Source organism: Danio rerio, chromosome 11, assembly GCF_049306965.1.
Source record: "Danio rerio strain Tuebingen ecotype United States chromosome 11, GRCz12tu, whole genome shotgun sequence".
Taxonomy (NCBI): Eukaryota; Metazoa; Chordata; class Actinopteri; order Cypriniformes; family Danionidae; genus Danio; species Danio rerio.
In genome coordinates, this window is record NC_133186.1 from 28,263,505 (window position 1) to 28,291,494 (window position 27,990).

The 27,990-nt window shown below is 36.6% G+C and overlaps 1 protein-coding gene across 1 annotated transcript; it reads right to left on the reverse strand.

Annotated features, from left to right (window-relative positions):
- Nucleotides 1-10: 10 nt before the first annotated feature.
- prdm2b (PR domain containing 2, with ZNF domain b) lies at nt 11-27,983 on the reverse strand. The gene is made up of 9 exons (XM_002663788.7): nt 27,849-27,983; nt 20,224-20,289; nt 17,350-17,470; nt 16,763-16,866; nt 12,921-13,073; nt 10,161-10,287; nt 7,762-7,890; nt 1,726-6,449; nt 11-1,625 (listed from the first exon to the last, which is right to left on the reverse strand). The coding sequence occupies exons 3-9, from the start codon at nt 17,462-17,464 to the stop codon at nt 1,599-1,601; spliced, it is 5,379 nt and encodes a 1,792-aa protein (XP_002663834.2). The 5' UTR covers nt 17,465-17,470; nt 20,224-20,289; nt 27,849-27,983; the 3' UTR covers nt 11-1,598.
- Between the last annotated feature and the right edge of the window lie 7 nt (nt 27,984-27,990).

Genomic DNA, 27,990 nt, shown 5'->3' on the forward strand with positions numbered 1-27,990 from the left:
AAATCCAATCTACATTGGAAAAAAACGGTTTAATATATCAATTAGAACAATGCATTTTACATTTGTGAAGGTTATTATTCATAATCACAAAACACAGTCAACATTTCATTCCCAAAAATATATCAATGCAGGACAAAGACATACTGCAAGACGGAAATTCCGTAAAGAAAAAGAAACATCATTTCGAGTTCCTTGCTTAAAAAACATTTCAAGCATTTAGATCTTGTGCAGATCCCTGTCCTCATTGTCCAGGTTGTAAAGTGGAAATGACACGGTAGAGACGGGCATGGGAGTGAGAGGGATTACGCCGTCCAAAGGCAGAAAACGCATCAGTTCAAAGCTTGCCAGGAGGTAGACCACTAACCGTTTTAAGTCCAGTTGATGTTCTATTAAAGCAGAGGCCTTATCCATTTTATAAAAATGAGAAACGAAAAAAACATTTATGTAATGCTTGGTTACCAAAGAAACCGAGTGCTCATGATGGCGTCACGGCAATAAACGAGTAATTATACTATTAATGCAACTTGAAGGAGGTCTTAATAGACTGGAAGCAAATTCCCGAGGTTGCCTCTGGCTTTGACATACATGCGTATAATATACCAGTGAAAATTAATGCTGTTCTTATACAGTTTTCAAGCAGGTGTCATCACATATTGTATAATCACCTCAAACTTTGAGATATCCATAAAAGGCAAATTAGCCCAAGTAAAGTGCTTTTCATAGAAACAAGCAACCTGATTGACCAGATCACCAATATGCAAACAGTTACATAATTTGGGTTGTAATAATGGCACTTACAACTTTTAAATCATTTCCATGCAAGTGCAGAAGACGTTCGTCATTCCCAGTTGAAATTTTAGTGTGATTTTAATGGTCAGCAGCCCTGCTGTAATTTACAAAAGGTACAGAGAAAAGAAAATGGCTTACGGGTTTTGGCTGGTTCAGGTGAAGGTCAAACACTTTAACATACAGCAAACTTTTTTTCTCCTGCTCCCCCTGACTGTATCAAACAGCTCAATTCATTTACTGTCAAAATAAACGTCGAACAACAAAAGTAAAAACAAAAAAAGCCTCTCAGATTATGATAAACATTCCCTGTGGAGGATAACATTTACTTAAATATACATATATACTCTTCAAATATTTTTTTCTCAGTAAAAGAGGAGCGGGTCCAAACGGAGTACAGACATTGAGAAGATCAGTCCAATAATTCTGTATACAGAAGCACATGCATCAGGAGACAACTGGATCCAAAAACCTTACGCATTAAACTGGGTCTAAGAAAGGATAACTGCTGAATGATTGCCTTTTGCAATACCTTAAAATCAAAAGGTCAGTATTTATAAATCAAGTAATGTTACGCGTGATAGAGATTTATTTATTTACTTTCTTCAGTCCATTTTGGGAGTGAGACATCCAAAGGCTTATTTATAAAAGTGCACTGAGAAGATACTTCCAATGGGCCGACGCAAAAACATAAGCAGGAAGAATTCTCCTGGTCCCCCGAACATTCAGGCTGTAATCAGGTTAATCCAATTTAGTTGAAAGTTCCCCTTCCAGTCATTGACTAAAAGAAATCCTTTAGAGAATGTGGACTTCTACCTGGCTAACTTCAAAAGAGACTCCTGCAATAAGCAGAACAGAAAGGAAAGAGAAATCAAACACTCAAACTATAAAAATGTAACTGAAAACATAATATATATATCAATGCTAAATATGAAATACCTCAGACTGCCCTGGTTCATTGATTAAGAGGTCTTCGTTCTTTACTTCTGAAGGAGCACTTGTCATCTGTACACTTCGTGTCACCGGCCCACCTTTCCTCTCCCGCATCCTAGCTGAAAAACGTTCCTCCTTCTTAGATTGTGCCGTTTTCACAACAACCTCCTTCTTGACAGCTGCCTCTTTTTTGTCAACAACCTCCTTCTTGACTGCTGCCTCTTTTTTATCAACAACCTCCTTCTTGACTGCTGCCTCTTTTTTATCACCAACCTCCTTGTTGACAACTTCCTTTTTAACAACTACCTCTTTCTTGTCAACAACCTCCTTCTTGACCACCACCTCTTTAAATCCACGTTGCATTTTAGATGGTGGTCGTGTTGAAGAGTCATCAGTAACAGCAGGAGTTATAAAAGTCAATGGCTCATTGCTTTTTTTGCCTTTCTTAATTTGTGGGGCAGCGTTGACTACATTTGAGGATGGCCTCTTAGTACGTACCTGAGGTTCTTTGCCTTTATTTGCTGCTGGAGCTTCATTCTCAACTGGTTCAGAGGTTCGAGCTCTGGTTTTTCCCAAGGACGGTGTGCTTGATCCAGAAACTGCTTCTTGTTTGACTTCAGAGTCAGTAGCTCGACTTCTGAGACTCCTGTTTTTGTCTTGAGGTGTCAGAGCACCTTTTTTCAACTTCTTGGCAACAGGTCTTTGCGGGCAGCTGCAAGCAATATGTTTCGTAAGACTGGCTGGGTATGTGAACTCTCGACTACAGTATGGACATGCATGGACCTCACGAGTCTCCTCTTCCTTTACCCGGGCTGTCGGTTTCTTTGCAGAAGCTGCAAATTTGTTCTTCTGTGATATAGCTTTCTGGACAAGCTGGTTTTTCTTCTTATTTAGGGCTGATAACTTGACTTTGGATGTTAAATCTTGGTTAAAGTTAAGCCTTTTTGGTTGACCCATTCTGCGGAAGGCATTCTGCCCAGTTGAAGGTCCTGTTGGAGAAATACCATTAGGAGATTGTTTCACAACCTGCTTGAGAGGAATGGGATTCTTCTTAGGGGTATAACGTCTCTTATCACTAGCATTAGCACAAACTAATATGTGTTTGTGTAGCTCAGGCATGTTGTCAAAGCTGTTTCCACATTTGGTACAGCGGATTGCAGTGCTAAATGTTTGGGGGATATTGTGTGTGGTAAAATTAGTGGCAGAGGCAACTGAGCCATCCGGGGATCGGTTGTGGTAAGGAAAAGGTGGAGGCTTGAAACTTGGGTAGTGCTGATTAATGCCAAGCCGGACATCTGGACCTTTTGGCTTGCCAGCCTCAGATGCCATAATCTTTATTGTAGTGTATAGCTCTTCTGTAGGGTCTTCATGTCCACCTTCCTCTTCTTCCACCTTGTTAGTGTCATTGTTATGCTCCTCAGAAGAATTCTCAGAGGGAGCCCCAGCAGTTGAGTCAAGAACAGCATCTTTCTCTATATTTGCACAAGCTGGATTTGTGTAGTTCTGAGGTCTGAGCTTTCCATTTTCAACGGCAGTGTGAGTGCAACTCTGACTTGGATGTAGGTCACTTTGATGTTGCTGAAGATTGCAGAGGAAGGCAAACTCCTTTGAGCAAATAGAGCAAACATAAATTCTTCCCACCCCGTGGAGAGACGAGCGGTGTTCGAGAAGAGCAGTGGCGTTACCAAATAACTGCACGCAAAACTCACACTTAAAAGGCCACTCTGATGCATGCTCTATTATATGACCACTAAGGTCTTTGATGGAGCGGAATGGCTCTTTACAGACGTTGCACACAAAACTTTTGACAAAAGTCTCCCGCTCTGCAGAGTCAACCTCATCAGAACTTCTAACTGAAGTTCCAGGTGAAACGTCAGCCCCATTTGCAGTTATGTCTACCATCTCCTCTTTTTTTCTTACATCCTCTATAATTAAGTTGTCATCAGCCTCTGAGCTCCTCTGTGGCGAATGCAATTTGCTGAGAAAGTTTGGGGATGAGGATTCCTTTTTAGGAGTTGATTGTACTGTAGAAAGGGGAGACTTTGATTTTTGTCTGACTTCTGTTTTATTATTAAGGTCTTGGGGGAGAGTTCCTTCACAGGAATGGCTTTGGTTGCTTTCAGAGGAAGTATCCCACTCCAGGTGAGAAGAACCTGCTTGGTCTGCAGTTTTTAAAAACTGAGGCTTAGAATCATGGGTTGAGCCCTCAAGTAGTGTTTCCGACTTTGAAGATGAATCTGCTGTACAATGTCTTTTTGCATCCTGAGGCAGAGGAGAATTTACAGAGTCTAACTGCTCAGCAGTTTGGTTTGATTCACTAACAATGGAATTTAATGCATCATGGCATGGTTCTGTTAAAGCAGATGAATCTGAAACATCTTCTAAACTATCAACAGCTTTAGGGGACATTTTAGGGGACAACACTGGAAAAGGGGAAGGTGTTAAGGCGTCAGACAACGGAAAATGCTTTGATGATAAAGGTGGCGGAGATGGGATAGTGGGTAAGACTGGAGGAGGTGGGGTAGATGATGCTATACTTGATGAAGAGGGCGAGGACGGATTGATAGTCATAAGGGTCAGGGAGGGGGGAGAGGTTGATTCACAAGGAAGGCGTTCTGATCCTGACCCAGGACTAGAAGGGGCAACACATGTGGCACTCTCGGATGATGAAAAAGCATCAGGGCTTCCAACAGTGTTGGATTCTTCTTCTCCAGGTGAGTTTAGCCCAGCATACTCATTCATTAACACTTTCTCTAAAATGCTAGTATTGGGTTTCTTTCTTTTTACATGTGGCGGTAGTGTTGCTGAGCCTGTCTTTACTTCATGGTCAACAGGACTTTTACGGCTCATACTTAAGTCAAGCACAGCCTCTCCAGACCCTCTGCTTATGCTATCGTCTCGTTTACTAAAGGAATTTGAAAGGTCAAGCGGCTGCTGATTGCAAGAATTCCCACCACTTCTTGAGGGAGACCAGTCTTTTCCTGTCAAACTCTCTGTGTCCCCATGATCTTTGCTGGGCGAAGTCCAAGAATCTGTCACGCTTTCCATCTTTGGCACCTTCAGAGAACACGTAACCCCAGTTGCGGAGTTTGTGTTGTCATTTCTTTGTGGTGGGCTATTCTGTGAAGTTGTGGGAGGGGAGGCAGTTCTTCTTTTAAACTTACCCTGGACAGCAGGCAGTGAAGTTACTGAAAGTGGGGTGGTCAATCTACTGTCTGTAATTAGACCAATGGCTGGTTTCTGACCGTCAGGGGCTTGTAGTAGTTGTTTCAATTTTGGAGATAGATAAACTGTTTTCTCCTTTGGAAAAGCTAATGTCTCAGTTGACTGGGAGAAAATGTTTCCTACTAGCAAAGAGGACTGAGAGGAAGGAGAGGACAGGGAGGAAGACGACGAGGCAGTTTCTGCCTCCACTTTTACACCAGGCAGCAGAGGTGGTGTAGCAGTTCGTCTTCTCTGAGTAGCCTGAGTTACGCATGAAACTTCTTTTGCTGGACATGTCCGTGTTTCAACTTTAAGAGCATGACCAATTTGTTTTGGACTTAAAATCAGAGTATCAAGACCAAACAATGCTGCGGTGTTTGAATCAACTTCAATGACCTCACAGTTGCTCACTGTACTTGTAGATGGAATCTTTCCATCGATGTAATGGCTCAGATTTTCAGATATATTGTTAGAGATATCTACCATGCACTCCTCCCTTTCTCCCTCATCCTCCGTCTCCACACTGGGCACATAGATAGGTGGTGGACTGGCACTTGGTGACTCTTCCTGGAGTGAAACTGTCTGCCCTTGTTCATGCTGATGCTGTTGGGATGAACTCTCCTGAAGGAGCATACCTTTTCGTCGAACACCTTTTGGCATTAGATGCCGCTCATGGATTCTGCGTTGGTGTCTGCGCATGTTGGTGTGTGTGCCGAAAGCCTTGTTACAGTATTTGCAAGGATGAAGCTCTTTTGACTCCCCATTCTCATCTACTATAAAAGGTCGATCAGATTCTGCACCAGGCTCTTTTTTCAAACTCTCAGAGGTCTGCTGAGGTGGACCATTCTGTGTGCTTATAACGACTGAATGGCTTGGAGAAGACACACTGCCAGAGGTAGCAGAGTCATTAGCCACTGTGGGACTGGGGAGGAATGATGTGCCGCTAAGTGACCCAGGCCTATTTAAAGTTTTACTCCCATTCTCATGTCGACGTTCATGTCTGCGCCTGCCTACCTGAGAGCCAAAGGGCTTGGCACAGTACCGGCACTTAAACGTATGAGTTTGATGGTTTGAAGTAGTGTGAATATGAGTATGACGCTCCAGGCCCTGTTTGGTGGAGAAATGACGCTCGCAGTGCTGACAGGGGTATGTTTCTCCCTGGGGGTCATCCTCAAAATCCCCCTCTGCCTCTAACTCAGGGTTTGCTAAAGAAGATATACAGTCTGTATCACATAGTGGACTTTCTGAGCTTTCTTCCGCAGGGCTGCCTGAATGTGATTGCAGGAGAGACTTTTCATTCCCCTCAACTGATTCTGCCTCAGAGGGGTGCTGTGGGCTCTGATTTAACTGTGGTTGCTGCAGTTGTCCATCAGCCTCTGTGTTTTCCTCATTCAGTCCTTCCCACCGGTTCATCTCTGTTGCATGAGACTGGACAGGGTTTTCATTTTCTGTAGACAATGCCTGGGAAACTGCATTCTCCTGTTGTAACTCAGAAGGTGAAGACGGTCCTTCCTCACCATTAAGCCCTGAATTTAAAAGAAAAAGGAATGTTATTTATTTAAATCAAATACAGTTTTGTAACAACTCTTAACAAATAAATTAGCTAGGGCTGAAACTAATCCACGCAATTGATAATAATTTTTATTGATTAGTTAGGCATGAGCTATAAACAAAACAAACAACTGAATTATTTTTACAAAACTGGAAAAAACAACAAAATTCCACTGGACAAAACAAATCTTAAAAAAATAATAGAGTGAGTATGAACAATACGTTTCCCCCAAAAAACTACAGCCTATATAAAGTGTATATTTAAAACAGATGTTTAAGACGTGCTTTATCCACTGCATAACTTTAATTTGTGGTTCTAACTTTATATATTGACTTGTAAATAAATAACAGAGAAATGAAATACAATTAGAGGTCAACCAAACTATCCGTGAAGTTTAATAGTTGCAACGTCATGGACTAGACCAGGGGTGTCAAACTCAATTCCTGGAGGGCCGAAGCCCTGCACAGTTTAGTTCCAACCCTGCTCCAACACACTTACCTGTAGGTTTCAAACAAGCCTGAAGGACTCAATTAGTTTGATCAGGTGTGTTTAATTAGGGTTGGAACTAAACAGTGCAGAGCTGCGGCCCTTTTGGAACTGAGTTTGACACCTGTGGACTAGACAAACGTAAAAGCTCTTTACTAAGGGAATGACTTAGTCATAAAACCAAATATGAAGTGTTCATCTGTGTGTCAGCTATAATGCACACATTTTAGACTTAAGCTTTAGCTTTATATTAAATTGAGCAATCAATCCATATGTAAAATCCTGATTTCATAACCAAATTATCTTCACAGACAGCCTAAAATCAATTAAATGTTATCTGACATTTATTCTGTGAGTGTTATTTTTAACTTTAAGTCAACTTTTTTTTTTTTTACTTGTAATTAAAGTTAAATTTCTCAAAGGCGTGCATAATAGTTGACACCAACACTTTATGTATATTAATGTTTAAAACATGTAATCTAATGAAATATATAACTTTAATTCTCTAACTGTCCACATTTTTATGAGTTTGTCATTACTTAGATGTCCTATAAGCTACTTTTAATGTCTGTACATGCTCACACATTTCTGCTTTATGCACACTGTATTATTTAAAATAATAATGTAGTATAAGTTATTGCAATAAAGAACTAATGACACACCGATTGCCAAAATAACTGTTAGTTGCAGGCCTGCTGCTTGCAATTAACTAAAACTGATTAAAATATGTTTTGATTGAGATAAACATACTTGTGAACAGTGCAAATCCCTGCTAGACACTGATGAAGAACATATCCTACCTTCCTCTGAGTCCCGCATCTCTGTTATTGAGGGTTCAGAGGCGCTCAATTTCTTCGGTTCACAGAACCCACCCAAATCAGTCTGCCTGGATTTTTCAGACAGCTCCTTGCTTTTCAGAGACCTCCTTGCTTTAGGGAGAAACAAATCTATTTTTAGTATTTAAAAATGAGAAAACTTTCAAGACTAGCTAAAGCCAAAAAAGCTATTAATATTATAGGTTAAATTTTCCTATTATGACTGTCAAACATTAACAATACCATCAGCATTTCATTAAAAAATTAAGGAAACACTTTTTAAATTTAAGGTGTGCTTGATACACTTACTCCACAAATGTGCTATGTTAATTACAATTAATTGTACATAATTACATGCAACTGAGACAGAACCCAATTACATGTAATAGGTTAATGTTACTCAGTTATTACATGAATATTTAAAATGTAAAAATGACACCTAAAAATAAAGTGCACCCAAAAATAAAAATTCACACAATGAAAAACTGTAAAACACCAAGTTTTGCAAGAACATCTAGTACATTACACCTGCAAGACCTAAAACAAGAATGCCATGACCTTATTTTCTACATATGCCAGCAAACATCACCACAAAACCAGACTGACTGCTCCATAACACCGCAGCACTCTGCATGACTTACATAAAAGTATAAGGAATCAAATCTACAACACTTACTGCATGCTAAATGCTAGTATTAACTGTAACTGAATACCAGGTGACTGTAGTACTTTAAAGGGATAATTCACTCAAAAGATCCAATCTCCCAAATGTATTTTCTAAATTTAAATAGCTATAATTGGTATTGAATGAGGGAAAAACAAACATCCCTGAAAATCTAAACTGGCAGTGAATGATGACTGCACATTCATTTTGGTGTGGATTATCCCTTTCATTATATATAAACGTTATCTATATGCTTTTAGATGCATTGAAACAAGCAGTGACAGATATCGTCTCAGTAAGCCTAAGAAAACAGCTATCAGCTGCTGTCCTTGTGACAAGGTCATTTGGGAGCATCTTTTACAAAACCCAATTCATAAAACAGACACATGCTACTAACTTGGTCATCTGATCATACTTGTCGAACAATCAGTCCACATATTCACATTCTACTCTGTCCTCAAATGTTAGTCTAATACATTTTAGGGAACACAAGCCTTCATGTTTTCAAACAAAATTACATATGGACTACATATTTCAATGTACAGACAACTGCAAACGATGCCTACACATTTATACATCATCTGACCATACTTCAGATAATGGACCTGTGCACAAATGTAATTACGATGTTACTAACACCCAAAAAGATGGCTGACAAAATATCTAAAATTATTAAGGTTTTATTTAAGCCAGGCTGAGTGCAAAATCACGTTAGAAAAGAAAAGTTGAATTATTATTGTTTATAAACAATGCAAAAGCAAAATATTAATGTCACAATGTCAAATATTTCAAAGACAACTACTTGTCTCCAGTTTTGATGTTAAGTAAATCATTTAAAACGGAATAAACTTACTTAAAACATCATTGCATTCATCTCTGCTGTCATTGGAAAGGTGAAAGTCAAACAACCATTTACTCCTTTAAATACTCTTTTCTTCTCTTGACAGCAAGTTCAGGTCAGCCATCTATTTACCTTTTTCATTCACTGATAAAAACTTTAAAACAGCTACACAATTTAAAAAATCTATACATTTATGTAATATTTAATAGCAAAACAAATTCCCAAAACGTTTATAACGCAACAAATAAACGTAATAACACAGTTACGCGTGATAAATAACCAAAATCAGGCAAATAAATAGGCCAAACTCTCGTTATTTCTGATTTGAAACTCTCAGTTCACTTTTTAGCTCATTTAGGTCTCTTTGCGTGGAGGGTCTGGAAGGTCATCTCTATCAGACATGGGTTGTGACTCTAAACCTAGTAAGCTGACCATCCAGAAGGCATGTTTGGGCATCATGGGCGCGTTTAAACGTGCTAATGGGGGCACTCGGACGTGTCCGTGGTGCTCAAAATGTTCTCTAGGTGAGGAGTTGACGAGATTTTGAGACACTGGAATGAAGTCGGAGTCTGCAAGGCGGCTAACAGCCCCGTCCATCAACATGAGGAACAGCACGGTATACTTCGCCTTACTTTGACCCCGTCCCTCATCGTTTTGTATTTAACATAGCTATTTACAACAAAACGACATATACAATTCGCCTACCTAAATATATTCGTATAAAACGAGCGAACAGCCAGTTGGCTAACATGCTAACTTAAGCTAGCGACTGCGAACGCGTCCAAACAGAATAAACACATGTATTCAGACATCACTTGGATATTAATAGAGGAAAAATAAGCCATTAAGCAGCAATGCGAGGCGGAGTTTTTAAATTACCTCGCTTTGCTCTAGGTGAACTCTTCTTGTTCAGGTTGCTAGTCCTTTCTTCCTCTAATGCAGCTGCTATCTCAGGATTGTCTTCCCCATTGTACCACACGAGAAGTTCTTCGTCCGGGCCGATTGGCTGACGGGGAGCAGATGGACCAATCAGTGCCGAGCTTTTTGGCATGCCATAGGATGAAATACTATCTAGGCCTTGACGCTCTGTCAGACATTTAGGAAGAGACCCTCAAAACAAACTAGGGTGCAGAATGAGTTAGTCCAGCCGCGATACTTTTATAACACGTTAAATGATGTTAAAGATGATTTGCTTATCTGTCAACTTCCATACGTGTAGAAGGAATACATTTCAAAGGGGAATGTTAATTTGCATATTCAGAAATTATATATTAAAGAAGTTTAATGTGCATACATTTAAGGAAAAATAAGTATAACAATCTTTCTTTGTTTGTTCCAGATATATTACTTTTTTTTAAAAGATGCATGCCTCATCATGAAATTAGCATTTAATTTTTATGTATTTACATGCTTATTACATAAAACATTCAAATTCATGCATAATTTTTGTTGTACTATAAATCACAATAATGTCTTAAAAGATTATTTTTAACAGCAATTAAAATAATTTAAATCTTTAATTATTCTTTCTTGAAACTCAAATGCTTAAAATAGCAATTTATACTCCTTTATTTGTGTATTATTATTAATAACTATATGTTATTATATGTTAATTAGCATATTCAGGAATCATATATTATAGAAGTTTACTGTGCATACATGCAAGGAACACAGCAATCAGTATAATCTTTCTTTATTTGTCCCATATATATTACGTCTTTTACAGATCTATGCATCATCATAAAACTAGTATTTCATTTTTATATTTACATGCTTATTTAAAAAAATTCTAATTCATGTGTGTTTTTTGTACTATAAATCACAATAATTTCTTGAAAGATAAATTTTAAAAGGAATTAAAATGATTTAAATCTTTAATTATTCTTTTTTGCAACACAAATGCTTAAAAATTACAATTTATACTCTTTCACTTGTTTATTTATAATTATTATTATTATTATTAGTAGTAGTAGTATTAACAATAGTAATAATAATTACTGCATGTAATTATGTTAATTTGCATATTTAGAAATAATATATTATAGAAGTTTAATGTGCACCCATTTAAGGAACACGGCAATAAGTATAATCTTTATTTATTTGTCCCATATATAAGGTTTCTATTAAATATTAGTGCCTCATCAAGAAATTAGTATTTAATTATAATGTTATTACAAGCTTTTTGCATTTTATTTACTTATTATTTGTTTATATATATATATATATATATATATATATATATATATATATATATATATATATATATATATATATATATATATATGAAAAACTAATTGTAAATTAGATTGTTTTAGTACAAATCACAATAATGTCTTAATTTTATCAGGAATTAAAATTGTTTATATGTTAAATTTTTTTCTTGCACCAAAATTAGCTATTTATACTCATTTATTTCAGTTTTTATTTTATTATTAATAATTAATGTACAGACGGAAAGCTGATGCAACTGAATTTCACTGTTTTCCTATTTTCTGAATTATGAGTGTTTTCATTTAATACTGTACAAAGTATATCCATATTACTGTTTCAGACCATAATTTGCATAACCAACTTCTTAATATGTCAATAAAAGGAACTATATTCAATTTTTGTTGTTGGAGGAGAGATCATGGTCCCATTATGCAATTTGAAAGCCTAAATAAACAAAGGCACACATTAGGCACAAAAACAAGTATAGGCAAGTATTGGACACTGTTAATGGATATTGTTACAGTGATTGACAATGACTTGAGTTGTTCTTTTTGTGTGAATGCTGACGAAATGGTGATACATTTGTTTTGATCATGTCATTACATTCAGGAGTTTTGGAATAATATAGATTTTTTTTATTTGTTAAAGGGAAAGATTCTACCAGAATTTTCTATACAAGTGAAAATGATTATATTTGGGTATTTTAACTCACACCCCACAAAAGAAAAGAGTGTTTTTTAATACATTTAGATACTTAAGTAAATTTTACATTCACAAATGCAAACTCTCAAATAGTAAACCTGCCTTTGAGGCCTTCATTAAAGTTTTGGAGAATTTTATAAAGGTATATATATATATATATATATATATATATATATATATATATATATATATATATATATATATATATATATATATATATATATATATATAGTTACATTAAAAGAGTATACTGGAAATGTGGCATGATCACTGTTTCAATATCAGCTAACTTTAATATAAGTTTGCTTTAGTACATTCATAATATGACAATGCAAATTGTTCCAAAGTTTGTTTATGAGAGTCTATTATCCCTACAATAGCTGCGTTTATTTGATTTTTAAAGTTAGGAATCAACAAGTAAACTTAAAAGTGATCAATAATTAAGGATTAAAAGAATCTAATTACAAGGAAGGAAAGCAATGTAAAAATTGTAATTTAATCCTGTGGTGACAACGCTGACCTATCAGCATCGTTACTCTAGTCTTCAGTGTCACAACATCTGTCAGGCTCAGAAGAAACTGATTTTGTGAAAACCATGATAACGGTCAATCCCTTGAAATGAAATCATATATTAGGGGCGCTTTGCCTAAAAAAGTTAAATTGCAAAAGGTTAAGCTACCCCGTCAAAGTTCCATTAATTTGTCTTTTAATTAAATAATAACCTACCCTTAACACTTTGTAGTAAATGGCTCGATTAATCTCCAGTGGAAAAAGGTTTTGCTCTTGAGAAGATCGAGCCCAGTTCACATACCGCAACCAGTTTCCTTTCATTGGATCTGTGGCATCTACACACATCCACCCCCAGGCTGGAAAATACACCTAATGACAGTGGAACAATACGCATCTAATTAAAGGGATAGTTCAACTTAAAATTGCTTTAATTTACTCACCCTCAAGCCATCCAAGATGTAGGTCTCCCTAATTTTCCTACATAAGCAATAAAAGTGATTTTTAGCAGAAACTGGTCCTTGGTGATTCAGGAAATGCAAGTCAACAATGATTGAAAAGTAAAAAGCACATATTAAGCAAAACAAAATTAATAGGTAGTTTTCATATGATGTCACTGATGATGCGTGAAATTCAGATGAAGGGCAGAAAGTGGTTCTTCTACATAGCAATCGCTATCAGAACATCAAAATATTTCTGTTTTATGTTGTCTAAATCAGCCAAAATAAGAAATGCCGAACAGCTTTTATTGACTTACAAACGTTTTTGCTTATAAAAAAGGGAGGGGGAGTTCAAGAAACTGGCTGAAAAACGGATGAAAGGCGGCATCTAATAAACATTTTTTCAATACATCCATGTGTACAAGCCATTTTTGAACATGATAATTAATTTGACAGCACCAATAAAGATTATGTGCAGGCCTAACTATGTGTGAATTAGCATGAATATTTTAATGTGTAACATAAAAATCAGATGCAAACACCACCACACTTATACAAAACCCAATATAAATAACGTACCCTGCCACATAATCACTGCAATGAAATCTGTCTTGTTTTGTAATAATCCATGTCCTCACTGGCATTTCGGCAGAATAAACAACCGTAACGTGAACGTCGAGATGCAAAGCAGCAGTGAATGTTTGTTGATGTTAAGTTCATCGACAGAACAAAAAAGAAATGCAATCCTTGCTACAAAACTAGACGGTTATTATTGTGGAAGACTTTTTCCCCACTTACAAAAATAAATAAATAAATAAATCGTAATGTACACTATGCGGTCACGCTTTTGTATGCTTTCATCTGTTATTTTGTGATGTATGGAAGATATCCGCATGTGGGGAAAAATACAGTAATTCATTATAAACAAGTTTTTGAACCACATAGTAAAGTGTATAATAAGTATAATTATTTGTTAATGAATGCTGCAGAATACATTAGCATAGTAAACTGATAAACTGTAATAAATACTGTAACGTTAGCGTAAACTGTGGTGCATTGTGATATAGTGTACAAAACTAAAGCCTGGGCGCAGTGGCGCAGTAGGTAGTGCTGTCGCCTCACAGCAAGAAGGTCACTGGGTCGCTGGTTCAAACCTCGGCTCAGTTGGCATTTCTGTGTGGAGTTTGCATGTTCTCCCTGCCTACGCGTGGGTTTCCTCTGGGTGCTCCAATTTCCCCCACAGTCCAAAGACATGCTGCAGGTGAGTTGGGTTGGCTAAATTGTCCATAGTGTATAAGTGTGTGTGTGAATGTGTGTGTGGATGTTTCCCAGAGATGGGTTGCGGCTGGAAGGGCATCCGCTGCGTAAAAAAAAACTTGCTAGATAAGTTGACGGTTCATTTCGCTGTGGCGACTCCGGATTAATAAAGGGACTAAGCCGACAAGAAAATGAATGAAACTAAAGCCTATACTGAATAATTTGTTTATTACTACAATTGTGTTGTTCCACAGCAACAATATAATTACTACCACAGTTTAATTATCTATAGTATGCTTCCAAACACTAGTATTTACTATAGTATTTCTCATGTAACATATTTGTACAGTATGTACCACTTCGATTACAGGCAAATATATTTTAGTTCAGTAGAAAACTCAGCCCTCTTCATGATATAAGGATCCTGCCCAACATACGTGGTTGTTTTCTATTTATTTCTGTTTTAAAATATGGTTTCCTCTGTGTCTCCCATTCAGTATTTTACTTCCTGCCCTCCATCTGAATTTTGCATGTAACCAGAACCACATGATTGAAAACAACATATAGGCATGACTCCGGACAATACTTTGAGCTCTTATACAGCTAAATGGTAGTAGATTTGTTGCAAAATGTCATAAGGGTAAAAACTCATATGTGGTTTACAATGTGGGAAGATAACCGTCTTCAAGGTTTACAACGGTTTGGAAAAGTCACGTTGTTAAACTTTCTATTTTACCGTTCCTGCGGTATATCTATATTTTAATACGCTGTCAAAGACTTTTTTTTTAGGGCAACAGTATTTCCAGCAGCAAAGGACCATCCAAATCAAAAGCTAATTTGAAAATTAAATTGCTTGTGCACCTACATTATAGCATGCTCTGGACCTGAGCAGTGCAGTGGCTTACTTTTTTAAGAAAAGAAAAGATCTCCAAAGATGCCTTTAAGTTATAAAGAAATCTGTGTTTTTGAAACTAATGAAGACAGCAGTCTATTGCTGTATCTGAAATCGCCCCCATAGCCTCATTTACGGTTCCCTACATTAGTCCACTAATATAGTTCACTTGAAGTGAATGAAACGAGTTGGTAAAGTGTGCTGAAGGGATGCTGTTTTGTTTATGTTTAACTGGTTGATAAATCCTTTAGACGGATTTGATTTTCAACTTCTTGGTCAGACCCTGTGATAGTTATTCAAAACTTTTGTTGCAACCCAGTACTGGGAAACATCCATACACACTCATACACTATGGCCAATTTAGTTTATTCAATTCACCTATAGCCTTTAGACTGTGGGGGAAACCGGAGTACCCAGAGGAAACCCATATATACTGATGTACTGCACAACAAATGTCATTTTTCTGATTTTTGATACAATACCCTACGCTGCCATGCAGGATTCGCTGGCCATTTCCTATTAAAGGAAGGAGCAGCAGATTACTATGTATGGGACTTTGTCCGACTTTGACAGGGACTTTGACAGTAACTGTTACAGTTCACATGGTCCATTTTTTTCTTCCTCCAGATCATAACATGTTATTGTCATTAAAATTGTTGCCTCGTGTTGTGCTTGTACTGTACATCCCAGGTAAAACCTTCATGGGGCTTTTTACATATTGTGTCCAAAACCATGTTGAAAACGCACCACTTGCTTCTTCCTTTACCGATTTAAATACGTTTCTAAACTCACAATATGCTATTTGCCTTTGCTATGCTTCAAAATAGTTCAACTTTTGCCACTGTGTGGAATAATAGTGAATGTTTGTCGTTGATATTACTTGAGGTCAAGTTTAAGAGTAATGTAATATGCTTGTGTTTAACTCTATTCCTGCATAAGGCTCTCCCATACTCTGTGTGCTACTTCATAGCTGTGGTGGGCATTTCTCTCCGTCTTGCACTGAACGCAGTCGACCAATCACAACAGACTTTTTCATCAGTCCAATCAGCACAGATTAGCTTCACGCTAAGGAGGGGTTTGGGAACAAATCAATCGCTGAACGAATCATATGGGAGTCAGTGGGATAATTGGGTAAAAATAAATGCATATTATAAAATAATGAAAGTGTTTTTTGACCTTGCATGCACATCACCTTTTGTTGGAAACCCCCAAAACCAAAATATGACCTTTTATGATGCAAAATATGGGCTCGTTAAAGGGACAGTTCACCCAAAAATAAAAATGTACAGGTTTACAACATTCTTCAAAATTTCTTCTTTTGTGTTAAAACAGTTTTGAAAGAAGTGGAGGATGTGAAAATGATTAATGAATTTTAATTTTTGAGGGCGCTATCCCTTTAAGCTTTATTTTCGTCAGTTTATAATACCTCTGACAGAACTAAAACCCTTCTCTACACAATATCTGATACACACCTCCCACATGTAAACATTGCTCGTCACTTGAGACCTCTTCTTTCGCTCTCCTACAAATGGTCCAAATCGTTTGCCTTTTGGTATTAATCTAGATGCCCAGACACCTGTAGAGACACATGCAGAAAAATTCTATTGGAGCAAACACTGGAAACAAACTTTTTTTTTGTGCGTGTCATTTCAGTACATCAGATTTTTGAGCATGAATCAGAACGAGCCACTTTAAGATCTCCAGAGACTCTCTCGCAGAGCCATTTTTTAGAGCATTGGATATTAAACATTTATCTGAATATTTCTAGGGCACCGCCACAGCGTAACGCACATTCTCTATTTCAAACAGCAAACAAAATAAGACTGCAGTTATGTTGTTTGCAGCTCCTTGTTTAGCATTCTCTGCTTCTCAATGTTGACCAGGCAAACCAGTCAACTGTCAAAAAGTCTAATGCTAACTTTGTAAATACTTGAAATGGCCATTTGTGTTTAAAGCCAAATATGTAGGACAGCAGCAGAGTAAAAGAAATGCTGCAATAATAAACATGTTTTCTCATTAACGAAATCATTTAGCAGTTCTCAAGCCTGCCGTTCCTCACCAATGCGACTGGGGTTGACAGCTGATGGCTCCAGCTTCATGCTGTTTGGCAGCCCCTTCCACACATGGGCTGGGATGTCGTCCAGGGTTTCATATGCTCCTTGAGGCAAAGCCATTACAGCCTAAAAAAAAGAGGGATTTATATTTTACAATGAGTTCCTTAAATGTATATGGGCTAAAGATGAAAAGAGGTTTTCAACATCAAAACAATAAAAGAAGGTGTCCTGTTTTATTTGCTCACCAAAAATGATGCAAAAATAATGATGACTATTTTTTTCTCCATGTTTTACAGAAGACTAATATGTGCATAAGCAGTAGTTTATATAGCAAACAATAATTTGACAAATTTGACAAAACCATTTACAAGGATAGTTCACCCAAAAATGAACATTTGCTCACTCTCAAGTGTTCCCAAACTTTTATGAGTTTTTGAAGAAAGATCAAAACCTGTATTCATTGACTTCCATTGTGGAAAAAAAACAAATACTATGGATGTCAACGGCTTCTGGTTTTCAGCTTTCTACAAAATATTTTCTTTAGTGTTCAACAGAATAAAAAATCTCAAGTGAGAAGTGAATGATGAGTAAATGATGACAGAATTTTGATTTTGGGGTGGAAAAATTAAAAAATAAATACACATTTTAATGTTTACACATTTTCATTTTAAATGTTAAATCATTATACATTTTTCAGTTTTCAAAATGTAACAACTTGAAATGTAATAAAATATACACTCACTGGCCACTTAATTAGGTACATCTTACTAGTAGCGGGTTGGACCTGCTTTTGCCTTCAGAACTTCCTTAATCCTTCATGGCAAAGATTCAACAAGATACTGTAAATATTCCACAGAGATTTTGGTTCATATTAACATGATAGCATCACGCAAGTGCTGCAGATTTGTTGGCTGCAGTGCACATCCTAGATGTCAATCTCCCGTTCCACTACATCCCAATAGTGCTCTATTGGATTTAGTTCTGGTGACTGTGAAGGCCATTTGAGTACAGTGAACTCATTGTCAAGTTCATGAAACCAGTCTGAGATGATTCACGCTTTATGACAGGGTGCGTTATTCTGCTGGAAGTTGTCATCAGAAGAATAAGACTGTGATCATAAAGGGATAGACATGGTCAGCAACAATACTCATGTAGGCTGTGGCGTTGACAAGATGCTCAATTGGTACTTATGGGCCCAAAGTGGGCCAAGAAAATATCCCGCACACCATTACACCAACACTACCAGCCTGAACCGTTGATACAAGGCAGGATGGATTCATGCTTTCATGTTGTTGATGCCAAATTCTGACGTTCAGAGATGCTCTACTGCATACCTTGGTTGTAACAAGTGGTTATTCGAGTTACTGTTGCAAGTGTGGTCATTCTCTTCTGACCTCTGGCATCAACAAGGCATTTGCGCCCACATAACTGCCGATCTCTGGATATTTTTTTTCTTTTTCGGTCTTTATCATGTTCTGTAACCACTAGAGATGGTTGAGCGTGAAAATCCCAGTAGATCTGCAGTTTCTGAAATACTCAGTCCAGCCAGTCTGGCACCAACAACCATGCCATGTTTAAAGTCACTTATGGCCCGTTTCCACTGAGTGGTACAGTATGGTACGGTTCGGTTTGGTACGCTTTTATGGTCGTTTCCACTGTCAAAAGGCGTACCGAACCAAACCGTACCGTACCACTTTTTCGGCACCCTTTCGAAAGGGTCCCAAACACAAGAATGGGTACCAAAAAGCGGAGCTAGATGCGCAGCTGAATGCTATTGGTTTACAGAGATACATCACGAGCTTAGGCAACAAGCCAGAATGTAAACAAAGGACCCGCTATGTTTGAAATACACAGCGAGAGATTACTTGCGCTCGCCCCGCGTCTATATCTGAAACTTTTTGAGCTGATGATAATAACGTGCGCTTGATTATAGACAAGCTTTGGAAACCTGATCCTGTGAGAAGCTGACAAACGAGAGAGTGACACATTCAGAAAGAAAAGGACAAACGCGAGAGTGGAGCGCGGAAAAAAAGTGGAAGCCAAGGAGCACGTTATTTCTTCAGCAAACGTGAACAAACTGCCTTGTTTTAATTTTTATCATCACCTTTTGGACTAATATGAACTGGGAATGATGGAATGACTCTCTAACAGAGGCTACATGTGCTGCTGAAGATTACATACACAGATGAGAGGTTTTCACTGACTGTAGGCTATCTTTGTGTTGTTTTGAACCTAATTAAGGCTGAAATGTCTGCTGTGTATACTTTTTCTGTAGTTGGTAAAATATCGGGGACTGTAAGGGTCTGTATGTGTTCATATATGACGTGATTGGCTAATTAGAAATTTGCGTTAATGAGCAGTTTGACAGGTGTACCTTATAAAGCGGCCAGTGAATGTAGTATATCTTCATCCTTCATATATAGTTATAAGTACACTGTAAAAAATGCTGGTTTCCACACAATTCCTTCATGTTTTCCCAACACACATCAATTAAGTTAACTTAATAGTTTTTACAAATTTAAGTGGATTGAACGTAAAACAATTGGCCTCAAAAAAGGAAAGAATTGTATTGTTTTAACTCATTTTAGTTAAGTAGTTTGAACAAGTAATTTTTTGAAACACATAATTTTGAGTTTATGTTGTTACATAAATATGTTATCCTCAATAACAATGTTCCATTGTTTCTCCCATATTTAAACATTTTATTTTTGAAAAAAAGTTATTTATATGATTTCAATGCATGTAAAAACCACTTTAATGTACTCTTATATACACCAAAATGGGCTGTTTCATCTTTGACTCATATGTAACCGATGCTTACAGCATGTATGAACTTTGCAGGGAAAAAAGCATTTATACAAAATAGGAAAACGCCATACCTGCGCCAAGGATTTAACACTCAGTTGAACTTTAAGACTCCTAAGACCTTTCTTATTTCATGGATTCTGCAAAACAGAAATCAGAAGCCGTTATTTTAATATCTAGTACAAAATAATCCTCCAAAATAATGCAGAATGGGACTTATTCAAGCAATTCCAAGGTCTGAAAGCCAGAAAATGTGTGCTTAAATCCCCAAAAACTCCTTCAGTACCTGATTTTGCACTACTGTTCTAAGTCTCTTTGGGGTCAGTATGATTTATTAATTTATTTTAATTGACTTTTAAAGTGATTATTTACCAAGGATGCATTAAATTAATCTAATTAAATGAGTTTTTAAACGCTCCTTTCATGATCCCGTTTTGCATGTTATACACATAATTCGATTAACATTATTGTGTCACTGCGATATCAACATTTCCTCTGGAGTTTCATGTAATTTCAGGTGTTTCATTTTTAATTTGTCGATTTTAACTGCAGTTTGGCACTTTCACTTTCATTCTGGAACATTTAATGCATGCCCCCCATGCCAAACGAGATATTGGATGCGAGTATGAACTGCTGGAAGAATTTAATGCCACATGTATGTGTCTGTGGTTCTTTACTGACCCAGAACATGCAGGGAATAGTGTTAAACAGCCATGTGTGCAAAGACTATCCTGTCACAAAATGCAGTGAAATTCCTACACGACAGTAATAGTTTGATTGCGATGTTCACGTGTCTGTACTGCACTTCAATAACACGACTAAAATCGGCATATTCCCTATCTTAAATCGATTTCTGATTAGTTCGATTATGACCTTAAACGTATTAAATTAATCAAAAATCTCTGTTTACATGGTGGACTCTTAATCAGTATTTTCTTAATCATATTAAAATCGGTGTCCATGTACTCAATCACAACTACTCATATGTTTTAAAACTACAGCATTTACATTCTAATAGTTACTTTACAGTGCACTTGTAAATTTTACAGTATTACAGGCAACCAAAATTGCCAGTAATATTGTAAATTGTACAACAATTTTTACAGAGTGGTCAACTTTCTTTCCTCTGTAGAACACAAAGGAAGACGATTTGGAGAACATTTAAAAGCAGCAGCCATCGACTCCACAGTACATTTGTTCCTTCAGTGGATGTCAATAATGCTTTTATAAATTTTTCAGAATATCTTGTTTGATGTTGAACAGAAGGAAATTTGTAAAAGTTTAGATCCGATGAATGTGACAGGGTTTCCACAGGTTTCATCAAGTTTAGACTTTTAAAACACTTTTAAGATCATTAAAAATGAAATTTTAGACTTATACAAGGTTAATCACTAATAATTTTATTCTAATGGCCTGGTATTATCATGAAGAATCATATACTTGTTTTTAGTTGTCTTTCCCTGATTAGGCAATTTAATAGGGAATTTGCTGAAAACTTGAATACAGGTTTAAAAACAGGCCTAAATAATTAAAACTTAAAAATAAAGTTTTACTGGGAATTATTGTTGGTGATTGGATGGATGTGGGCCCGATTAAGTAGCTTTATTTGGACAAAGCTAAATTAAGACCTGTTGAAAATTATTTAGGACCTACAAAACAATATTTCAGTGAATTTACTTTTTAAGGTCGCTTTTTAAAATGCAAGACATTTTAAAACTTTTTAAGACCCAGCGGGCACCCTGGTGTGAACTAAAAGATAAGGAAAATGTCATTTTTGTCATCCTTTAGTCTTTAAAATGTGCAACATGATACATTCAGTAACATATTCACATGATCTAAAACATTTGGTTAGAGCATGTGCATCGCCCTTAGGTTGTTTTTCCACACTTAATAGTGTTGATCTCACAGGTGTTCTTAGACTATAAACAGTATCTATTACCAAGGGCCTCACACTGTTTGTAATTAACCCAACCTCACCAAAAATCAAGCCAGCCACTTGAGAGATAACACTCGAAAAAAAAAAAACATCATTTAGTCAGACGTACAAGCGCAAAAAAGCCCACCATTTCAGACAAATACTGATCCGTCTTGTCGTGGGTCTGCAGAGAATTGGTCTCATACCCTAAAAAGAGAGCAATAACGCAAGCTGACAGGACGGTAAGTAGAACACTGTCATCAGGTTTGGATGACAGCAACAGAGAATAAGAGGAAATTGAGAAAACAGCATGACACACAAGGGGTTTCTCTGATGTGACGCTGTTATGTAAGTGTGGAGGTCGAAGACAGATTTTAGGCTTCCGCTGGCTGGCAAACACAACAGAAATAGTGTTGAAACAATCAGATTAAAACATTAATATCAAACTCTCCCTCACTTTCTTTCTTTTCCGTCTGGATGGAGGTTTGCAGAAATTATTCATGATATCATTATACTAAAAATAGATGTGATTTCTAATTCACAGACGCCTTACGTGTGGTCACAGAGAAAAAAGGAAGAAGCGTTCTTTCCGAGTGTCTAATAGTCTTTGTGCTCAGAGATCCTGCGGTCGTTAAGGATTCATTCTTTTATTTCTGACAGGAAAAATAATTAGTCTGCAGCACTAGCACTAGTCTCATAAATGTGAACTTTAAAATGAAAACTTCAGCTACCAACTTTATATACCTTTTGACACCAGCGTTTTATGCCAGGATTTTACTCTTCAAGGTGCACTTGATCAGTTTACTGTAGCTGACTCTAGTCTTTTGGTGTATTCAAGTAATGTTGGCAAAAAAACGTAGTTTAAAAAAAAGGTTAACTCTGCCAGAAATAAAAATTCTGTTATTAATTACTCACCCATATCCTTCCTATCCCTTGAGGCATTTGTTCATATTTATAACACAAATGAAGATATTTTAGACGAAATTCAAGAGCTCTGTCCCATTATAATGTATGAAAATATGATGTATGCAGAAAATGAACCAAAAACAATCTAAAAACAACACATGGGTGCTTCATGGAAGCTGTAGTAAACGTGCACCCTGACTGAATGCTAAATGAAAACATTGACGAACAAAATCATTTTTACGCAGTTTTTTTCGCACAAAAAAAAAAAAAACAGCTTTGTGTGATAAAAGTTTGACAATTCGTAACTTTAGTTTTAGTTTACGGCTGCGCAAGTAATTGAAATTCAGTTTCGATCTCGGCTCCTAACTATTATGAGAAAACACTAATCGCTAAACAAATCAGTAAAAGCATGTACTGTAATGTAACTTTTGCAGCACAGGAAGAGCATCATTCATTGATGTACATTCAATCATCCATGTTTCTTAAGCGTGAAAGAGATTGCATGCTGTTGTCTGTATGCGCTCAGCCTCATATTAGTGTAAACAGGGTCTCAGAAACAAGCAGAGAACACACATCTAAAGTCATCTTAATGTGAGCGCTTTAATGGTCAAATACATGCAAACTTGTGTCAAAACGCGGTGTTTAGTGATTATTCATATTAACCCTGACTTATGTAATAGACATACTAGTTAAGAATCAAATGATATGTGAAAGAGAAATTATAAATCAGAACAGTACTGCTCTTAAAGTGACAGCACGCAATATTCCTGCTGCTGACTGTTTTTATCAATAATCAAACAACCAAAGGAGAAAATCACTCACTGCTCTTGTCTGAAGGGCTTTTGTAGCTACAGTTTAATTAAAGTTTCATTCTCACAGTGAAGATGCTTATAGCACAGTTTGTTTCAGGTTTTTATTTTATTATATTTACTTCCCTCTTCTTATTTGCAGGGAGGAAAATAATTGTATACAGTTAAAGTCAGAATTATTAGCCCTCCTGAATTATTAGTGGCTCTTTTCTGTTTAATGGAAAGAAGGATTTTTTTAACCCATTTCTAAAAATAATAGTTTTAATAACTTATTTCTAATACCTAATTTCTTTTACCTTTGCTATGATTACAGCACATAATATTTAACTGCATATTGTTCAAGATACTAGTATTCAGATGAAAGTGCAATTTAAAGGCTTTATTAGGTTAAATAGGCAAGTTAGGGTAATTAGGCAAATCATTGTATAGTTTGTTCGTTAGAAAATCAAAAAATATATTGCTTAAGGCGGCTAATACCAATCACCTTAAAAAAAATTATATATATATATATATATATATATATATATATATATATATATATATATGTATATATATATATATATATATATATATATATATATATATATATATATATATATATATATATATATATATATATATATATATATTTTTTTTTTTTTTTTTTTTACCTGCTTTTATTCTAGCCAAAATAAACAAATAAGCCTTTCTCTAGAAGAAAAAATATTACAGGAAATACTGTGAAACATTCCTGAATCTGTTAAACATCATTTGTAAAATATTTGAAAAAAATAAAAATCACAAGAGGGCGAATAATTTTGACTTCAACTGATAATCGTTTGGAATAATCATGATTACAATAATGACCAAAATAATTCTTATTAATTAATCTTATAAGATTTTTCCCATAATCAAGCAGCCCTAAGTTTAGTTTAAGTTTAGTGAGTAATTGATATGAATATCTCATTTGTAATTAAGTGCGCCTCATTTTTTAAATCATACATTTTCATATGAACAAACTCTCAGGACGGTTCATTGATTGCTATGGGATGGTTCGTTTCTGCCTACGGAGGATGAGGAAGCTCTTGGATTTCATCAAAAATAACTGGATGATTGGAAAAAAGACGATGGGTAATTAAAAATAGGATTAATATTTTTGAGTGAACTAAACTTTCAACACCACAACAATATAGAAACTTTGGAGATGAAACATCTGTATTAATGTTAACTTTCATTCATTTTTAAAGTCTTTTAAGTGTTTTATCTAGTGTTTTATCTAGTTGCATCTTCAAAAAATATTTACAATTATCTAGTATTGAAAATTTTGCTTATTTGGACTAAAAAATTGTTGAATTACATGCATAAAATATACCTCAAAATGCTGCATTTTCTTCGCATAATATGATTAGTGGGGCGACACGATGGCTCAGTTGTTTGCACTGTTGCCTCACAGCAAGAAGGTCGCTGGCTCGAGTCCTGGCTGGATCAGTTGGCATTTCTGTGTGGAGTTTGCATGCTCCCCCCCGTGTTCGTATGGGTTTCCTAAGGGTGCTCCGGTTTTCCCCACAGTCCAAAGACATGTTAGGTGGATTGACAAAACAAAATTGGCCGTAGTTTATGTGTGAATGTGTGAATGAGTGTGTATGAATGTTTCCCAGCACTGGGTTACAGCTGGAAGGGCATCTGCGGTGTAAAACATATACTGGATAAGTTGGCAGTTCATTCCACTGTGGCGACCGGTAAAGTCTAGATCTGATACGTGGCTGGCTGGAAGTGCAGAAGTACATCAATAAAGCAGCATTTTTTATGACACTGTATAACAATAATTAATATTTTTACAGTACTGTGACGGTTGGGTTTGGGGTTGGGGTAGATGTTAATAAAACACAATTCAATTTATTGGGTAATTTAAGACAGCATAAATAACACTCTGTACAACTACTGCTTTACATTACTGTGACGGTTGGGTTTATGGTTGGGGTGGGGTTAGACGTTAATAAAATATTATTAATGGGACATTTAATAAATATATCTGATCTAGCAACAACCGTGGCGAATCCTGGGGAATAAAGGGGACTAAGCCGAAGAAAAATGAATGAATGAAAATGAGCCCTATACTGACACCTATTGTCCTGGTTGTATGAGGTTTGTTACTAACTGCGCCAGCGACAGACCAAACCGATTTGCTTCATTTTTATTCCGTTTTCATACTACTGACATGTCTTTAAGTACGTATATGTATATAATGGACAACAATGGATTTAATAAGCCATAATTTTTACTGTTATGCAACATGTATACATTGTAAAAGAAAAAAACAAGTATACATTGTGGTTAACTACACAATGGTAGAACAACTCAAGCTGATGTCATCAGCTTGATAAAATATTTGAATTTAGTATTGATCATATTAATTATTCTTAATAACTAAAAGTGAAGAGATTGTTATTAGTAATTCTAAAATAGCTTTTATGAAAATGTAATGTAAACATGTAAACGACAACCATTCATTTTCTTTCGGCTCAGTCCCTTTATTCATCAAGGGTCACCTCAGAGGAATGAACCGCCAGCATATCCAGCATATGTTTTACACTGTGAATGCCCTTCCAGCTGCAACCCAGTACTGTCCATACACTCTAAAATGCGCACACATTCACTCTAGCCAATTTAGTTTATTCAGTTCATGTCTTTGGACTGTGGGGGAAACCGGAGCACCCGGAGGAAACCCACACGAACACGGGGAGAACATGCAAACTCCACACAGAAATGCCAACTGAGCCAGCCGGGACTCGAACCAGTGACCTTCTTGCAGTTGTGCTAACCACTGAGCCACCCTGTCGCCCCAAACAATAACCATTAATTATTAAATAATTTAAAATACTATCATAATACAAAATGTCATTATACTTTTAAAAATCATATTTTGAGACTATTGTGCTGCTTAACACTATTTTAAAATGTCTTTTGTTTTTTGTTTTTTTGTTGTTGCTCAGAATAAAAATTAAACAGTACACAGTCTAATGGATGACAATTTAATTACACTTTTTAAACGCTTGAAATCCATTTGGTTCGTCACCAGTATAGGCTATACGTTATATAACATCATTCTATTGTCAAGATGAGGGTGTAGAATCTTGTTTTCTGCAACACTGATGTGCCTTAAGTCTTATACTAATATGAATATGCATAATTCCAATAACATTTCTTAAAAATATTCTTAAATTCCTCACATGAAGAACTTTTTATTAGCCAAAACAATGCTGAGAGCACCTTTAAGTTAAGATTTCATCTGAACACCTCCACACTCCTACTGTATTAAAAAAAATAGGAAGAAAACCAGTTTTTCTCCACTACTCGAAGGTTCTTCGGGAGGCAGGAGAGTCTGAATAAAAGCCGGAGATGAATGAGAAGTATCTCATTGTGGTGTCATCTTTGTTAATAACAGACGGTGGCTGTGGGACAAAGAAGGAAGGCGTTTCAGCACCCACAGCCGAAGATGGTTTACATAACCAACAGCGAAAAAAAGTTTCCCAATTCATTCAAGAATCACCAGCAGAAACTTAGACGATATCCAGAACCGGATTTTAAACGCGCTGACACATAATACTCAAATGCTCCACAAGATAATTATGATAAACTCCAATCAAATAAGACAAAGATGAAGCTGAATGCTAAAGTGCATCCGCGTGCTTAAAATATTGTCACGGATATTGGAAGGTGTTAAATTGTGAAGTAACTGAGCAGCTCGTGCAAAAATCTCTTCAGGTTTTGTATCCTCCCCTCTTCCATGCAAACAAACACACACACACATATATACACACACACCGCGCTTTAAACACTCTTCAAATGTTCACATTTTCGCGCGAGGAATCTTCTGTGAGAGGAAAAGTTGTCTAAAATGTTGCTTGTTGCCCTCGAGTTGCTTTATGGACTGGCAGGACAAACAGGTTTTATTGTTATCATCAATCCGAGCTCTCATAAGTGCACAAGTCACTCCGAGCAAGGTGTCCGTTTCCCCCTGCCATTCAGAGCAGCGGTGCGAAAGGCTTGTTTGAAATAAATAAAAAAACACGAGGACTGGAACACTTACCTGTTGTTTTTACCGGCTCTGTGGAGTTTTTTGGTCTACCTGCTTTCCAGTGTGCTGAAAATGGCGGATGGAGACTGGAGCTTGTGGAGCTTCCCCGATGTAGCTGGTCGGTCGGGTCGCAGAATTGGGAGAGGCACATCAC